Below are 6,000 nucleotides of genomic sequence, written 5' to 3' on the forward strand. Positions count from 1 at the left end.
CACACAGCCATGTTCCCAGCACAGGGTGCTCCCAGACCTGAGGGAAAGGAAAGCCACCTTCATTACTCTCAGAATCACACCTCACGCTGACACCATGACACCCCTACACTAAATAAGTTGTAAATCCTTTTTCCATTTAAGTTCAGTGTTAAGAGCTTAGCATTAGCCAAGGGTATATAAGGGAGAAACTTGGAAAATTTTGTGGCTATTGCTTAGTCCTGGTTATCTGTCTATCTAGGCTTGGCATCCATCATTACCTGAGCTGATGGTCCCCAGGTGGGTGCAAAAGGAGTTTGAAAAATTGGCTGTGCCTCAGCAGCTGCATGAATTGTCAGCATCCTCTGCAGCCGGCAGGGGAGGTCTGAGCCTGACTGCACCTGGGACAGGGATAAAAAGATCAAAACCAGTCTCCAGAGTGGAGCTGATAGAAAAATAACTGTGAAAGGGCAACATACTGTGTTTGCTTTGTGCACATGGTATGTCACAGGTGCTGCTGAGCGTGACTCAGCATGGTCCATAAGAGTTACACAAGTTGTAGCAATAGCCCTCATTGCTGCCCAGCCGTGCCAACCTCTCCTGTTTTCTGCATCCTTTTCCCTCCAAAAGCTGCTGTGGTCTGCCCTCACCTTCACGGACGCAGAAATTGTCAGGTGCATCAAAGGCACAAGAGTTAGGGGAGAAAAATGACTCATAGAACACACGTCATTTTCCTTAGAGTCACCGTGTTTTCCCCTTTTCAATAATGCCCTTGGCAGCATTCAAAATGGAAATGGATCAGCTTAGTAATTTTAAGATTTAACTTCTCTGAGATGAATGTAGGATGCAGGTGATACACACAGAGGACAGAGCAAGGGGCAGTTGTAGTTTATTTAAATAATAATCACATTTGTCTCCATGCATTCAAAGTGATAAACGGCTCCTGTGTGGTGATGGCTCAGCATATTATGCAGAATCATTCATCACTGAGTTCTCTCTCAGGAAAATCAGATCAGGGTGGCTTTACTCCATTTGCAAAGAGAATTAAACAAATTCTAGGCTTTCCTCACCCTTCCAGTACTTCCCTATTTACCAGGGACAGTTACATATGGGATGGAGCTAGTACAGTTCTTTGTGGGGATAAGGTTTTTGACTTCTGTGTGCTTTTAAGGTAGCTTTTCTGTATCGCTTGAGTGGCTCCACAAAACTGGTCATGTGTGACCCAGCTGATATAATATTATTCTGGCAATGTAGTGGCCTGGGGGCTTCAGTCTTTGCCATGCATAAAGTCTATATATAGATGTAGATATTGATATTTAGCTATTAGCCTCAGACAGATGAGGAGCATGAGTTATGGAAAAGCCTTTGGCAGCAGCAATTCCTGCACAGGGCACAGTCTTTGCATGACAAATGAGAATTAACCAGGCAGTGATGGATAGTGCTGAAAGGATTATAGCTGAGCATACTTTCACACTAGCAGGTAAGTAATTTTGGGTGCTTCTAAATGTCAAAGATAAGCTAGTATTAACATTTGTAGTGAGAAGCAAGTTTTTTTAGAAATAGGACAGTAGAGAGACAGGAAAAGGTAGGTTTGGTTTCCCAGCACAGCTGTTGTCTTCCTGCATACACGCACACACACCACACACATACACACACATATATATATGTACTGAGAGAGCACTAAAAAACAAGGATGGTAGTGCTACCATCTCTCACTGTAGCACTGTGAAGTTGTGGCCCAAAACCCTTCATCCTTAGAGAATCTGGCCATCCCACCCACTTCCGCCAGCTGCTCAAGAACTGTGGTCTGCACAGCAGACTTGTATAATAATTTCTTCACTTTCCATACAGATAATCCTTTACAGATATTTCCCATTAACCCTAAAAGGTATTTTACGTTCTTCAGCAATTGAAGTCACTGCTTTATCATGATTCCATTTTAGTGGGCATCTTGTGGATGCAAGCAGGCCAGCTGAGTGGAACAGAATAGCTCTCATTAATAACAAAGATAAAAAGAGGGAAAACACTTGCTGGAAGTAGTCTGCACATGCTCACACAAAAATTATGATCTTTCTCTGCTTCTTTTTTCTAAAACTGGGTACATGCCCCAAGGTACCTATATCTGTATATGCAAAATGCAGTGCAGTGCCGTGTAGAGATATCTCAGCTAACCTCTAAGGAGCTGGAATACCTCTCATTTTACCAGGGGCAGACTTGCACTGAAACAAATACTCAGGTGGGAGGATTCCAGGCTAGCTCATTTAGAGCTAATTAAGGTTTCTTGTCTCATGGTAGCTTGTGCTGAGCCTGGGCAGACATTTCTGTCCTGACCCTGGCATAGGACATGGCACCTGAGAACCAAATCCTACCAGATGAGAATTTGAAATAGTGTAGGATAAGAAACTGAAGTATAGGCTTGCTTTGCTCTGGCTTTGTTAAATTGTTTTCAGAACACTGTAATCATATGAGATAAGGACACTGCCTGAATTCATAATCCTCCTATTTATTGTTGAGGAAAAGATCATTCATTTTCATAAAAAGCTCCTCACTGCGCTACTTTGTCCATTGGTTCTTTTGGAGCAGTTGTATCCCAACGTCCCTCAAACAAGATCAATCAATCAATCAATCAATCTCAGCCTTCAAAATCTCCAAACAGAACATTGTGAAAGCACTGAGAAAACAAGGAAACCAAATACTTGAGGCTCTCTGTGCATCTTAACTGTAGCAAAAAAAAAAAAAGGAAAATCAAAAGCAGTGAAGAATACCATTGTTTCATATGTTTTATATATGAGTTATCTAGAGTCATACATAATGTAAAAGAGTAACCACCAGCAGCAGGAAGCAGCAGGACTCCCAAGAATACTTTGACTTTTTTATATGAAGAAGTCATCTGTAGTGGCCACTTCAGAAGAGATCTGCTGATGTTACCACTATGGCAGCAGGGTTCAGGATAAGAGTGGCAGAGGGGTTCAGCATCTCATCAGCCCTGCATTGGGTTTGCAGGGCAGTGCCCTGGACACTTCATAGCAAGGACCTGTTTAACCATTTAAGGAATCGCCACCAGGCTTTAGGCTATAATAAACAGGAAAAATGGAATTATAAAGTAGAAAAAATATATGTTAGATATAAATAAGGTCATTCTGAAAGTAATCATGAGAGGAAGTGACAGGAGACAGAAGAAAATGGATTCATTTTGGAAATTTAAAATTAGCCTGGAGGAAAGGCTAGAAAAGGCTTTGACAGGGTCAGTTCTGAGAGGAATAGAAGATGGAGAGAATAATTGATATTACATTTATAAGAATGAGTGAAACATAAAAGATTTGAGACATTATACTATCCACCTTCAGTTTCTCCAGTTGTGTGTCAGGTTGAGAGCACTGGCTGACTAACCACAATATTGATATTTTTCTTTTTTTCTACAGGAGAATCCCGGTGAACTCTACATTGACCTGGGAAGTAAAAACCATCCCAATGAGACCAGGTTTACGAAAGCTGATTGCAAGCCTGAATAGTGATGCTTTGAGACATGTGTACGGTGAGCTGGATGTCCAGATTCAGAAACCATGAACCAAGGTGCTGCCTTCTTCTCTCATTTAGCTATATTTCAAAATATCATGGTAGGAGGTAGCTGAGGGAGAGGTATAAATCTGCTTATTCTTGTTTTTGTCATCCTTGCACTGAAAAGAATTTGATAAAGCAAACTAAGTGGTATGACTGGGGAGACCATAAAAAAGCACCTGGATGCTCAATGATTTAAAATTAGATACATGTAATTAAAGGCAATTCTAGGTCATATTATTCCTGTAGTTCACTTGTATTTATGGTCTTTTGCATTAGAGCTGCAAGGGAATTTGGAAAGCTCCATTCACCAGAGTAATCTGAGCTTTAGTTTTAATTAAGACCTGGTATTTCACTGGAAAGGGAAAAAAAATAAAGAACTCAGTGTTATAAATTCTTAGAATGAATGACACAATGTTATGGTAGATCATTCAGGCTGCAATATAAACAGGTATTTCTAACTAAAGGGTCTGCTTTATCTCACAGATTAATAATGTTCTGGCTCATGGAGAGCTCACTTTGCTGAAAACACCTCTGAGGATGTTTTACCTCCAGAATATTCACAGGCCCTTGTTTCCTCTTGCTTTTTCTCCTACCCTTTCATGTGTGCAGACATGCACACCTACTCACTTCATCCCCTCATACCTTCATACCCCGTATGCTGTTCCTCTGCTTTGCTGGGTGAAAATACAGTTTTTCTGCCCCTGCTCAGAGTTTATCACACAAAAACCTGCATTTGCTGGTCCTATCTCTTGTGTATGATAACTTCTCTCCTCACTCTTCTCTCTCCTGAACCCACCCTGTGGACCCATTCCCCACATGAGTGCATCAGGAGTGTTTTCTGTCCCAGAACAGTCCATGCTAGCAAACAGGGTGAAGGAAAGAGAAGTGGAGCAGGAGCCTGAGGGTCTTCTGCCAGTCCCACTAGCCTTGCCAATACCCTGCACTGGAGCTGGGGGTGAGTTTAGACTAAAAAAATGGATATGAGTTTAGATTAAAACATGCCTGAAAGTTCCCAAGAATCATGGCTAAAGCAGAAAAAAGATCTGTTACATGAGTAACTCTAGGAATACAGAGGGACAGAAGCTCATTTGGAAAAGGAATAAAGATGTATCCTGAGAGTCAGAAGCTTACACAGGCTGGATCTGCTTCCTGCCTTTTTCACAACATTTCTTCTGTGAGGTGCAGTGGGGCCTTCCAGGGTATTGCTCCTTTCTTGAGGACCTGCTGGCCCAGAAGCTGCTCCAAATCTGTCATTTCCATGCAGGGTACCACTCTGTCCTAAGCCATGTACCCCATTGTGCTAGGGCAGCAGGGGTGTGTGTGTATGTTCATTTCTCATCTTTCCTGAAATTCTTTTTGGAATATTTTTCCATGAGACAAAGATACATGAGCCACAAGCCTCAGCAACTCCTCCCCACAGGCCACAGTGTGTATGTAAGAGCATTTTTTGTATTAACAGCACAGGGGAGCCAGCTAAACTTCTAAAGGAGTTAAAAGGAACCTCTTGGTCTTTAAACACTGGGGCTTTATAATATGGCTGTGCCATTTGGTGTTCTCAGTGAAAAGTGAGGGAGATGCCTTCCCTTCTGCTCCTCTTGTTGCCACATATTGCCCATGGTGCCTCCTGCAAAACCTGTAACCAGCTGTTAGAAATGAGCAAGTCCTGGGAGAGGGGAAATGTGGGCTGCTCTTTTAACTAAAGTTTGGAGAGCAAAGCAAAAGTTCATACCACCTCATATACTCTGGGAGTACTCCAGGATCCAGGAAAACCAGGCTTTTGGGGGCTTTCACTTCAGGCAAGGATACACCCTCATTTTACACAGCTTATGTGACCACATTAGAAACTTTGCAGTGTCAAAGTCTCCCATATAAATCTTCTGGGGTAGAAGAGACTCAACAATGTGTTGTCAGTGCAAGGTGACAATCTCTGTTAAGTAATTAAGCAGTCTTACCAAGGTCTACATCTTCTAATAAAATTATCCATTTTGTGCTCTTGCATATAAACCTGCTTTCTATTCCAGACATTTTATAAATGCAGTGCAATAAGAATTTAAAATAAAGCGTGTCTGATTGCACTTATGTCTTGTGTTCTGTATTACTTCTACATAGTAGCACTGTAGACACCAGTCGCTGCATCTTCATTGAAAAAATAAAAAAACTCACTTCTGAGCCATGCTAATAAAAGTGTATTTTTGGTCAGGGTCTTATTTGAGTGGGCTGCACTTGTATCCTCAATGCAACCATCACAGCTTAGAGATGCACTGGGCAGGAAACAGTCCAAAACCAAAACTCTGCCTCCACAGATCCTACAGTCTAGCAGCTCAGAGTTACTAAATATATATAAAAGTCACTCCTGAAAGCACACCTCATTTGTTACCAGTTTGTTACATCCAAGATGTGGGGCAGGTTGCTACAATAGCCATCAATTTGTCACATTCCAAATCTTGCTGTTATCAAAAGGAA

At 41.8% G+C, this 6,000-nt stretch overlaps 1 protein-coding gene across 3 annotated transcripts in view; it reads left to right on the forward strand.

The window, feature by feature from the left end:
* Positions 1–5,612, forward strand: part of F13A1 (coagulation factor XIII A chain) — a 60,603-nt gene extending 54,991 nt beyond the window's left edge. For all 3 annotated transcript variants that reach the window (XM_085051963.1, XM_085051962.1, XM_085051964.1), the window contains exon 15: positions 3,399–5,612. In XM_085051963.1, the coding sequence (XP_084908089.1) occupies positions 3,399–3,543 (145 nt within the window). In that variant the 3' untranslated portion in view covers positions 3,544–5,612. The remainder of the gene's footprint in view (positions 1–3,398) is intronic.
* Positions 5,613–6,000: the final 388 nt, after the last annotated feature.

This window comes from Lichenostomus cassidix, chromosome 2 (assembly GCF_008360975.1).
Source record: "Lichenostomus cassidix isolate B80296 chromosome 2, HeHo_3.0, whole genome shotgun sequence".
Lineage (NCBI taxonomy): Eukaryota > Metazoa > Chordata > Aves > Passeriformes > Meliphagidae > Lichenostomus > Lichenostomus cassidix.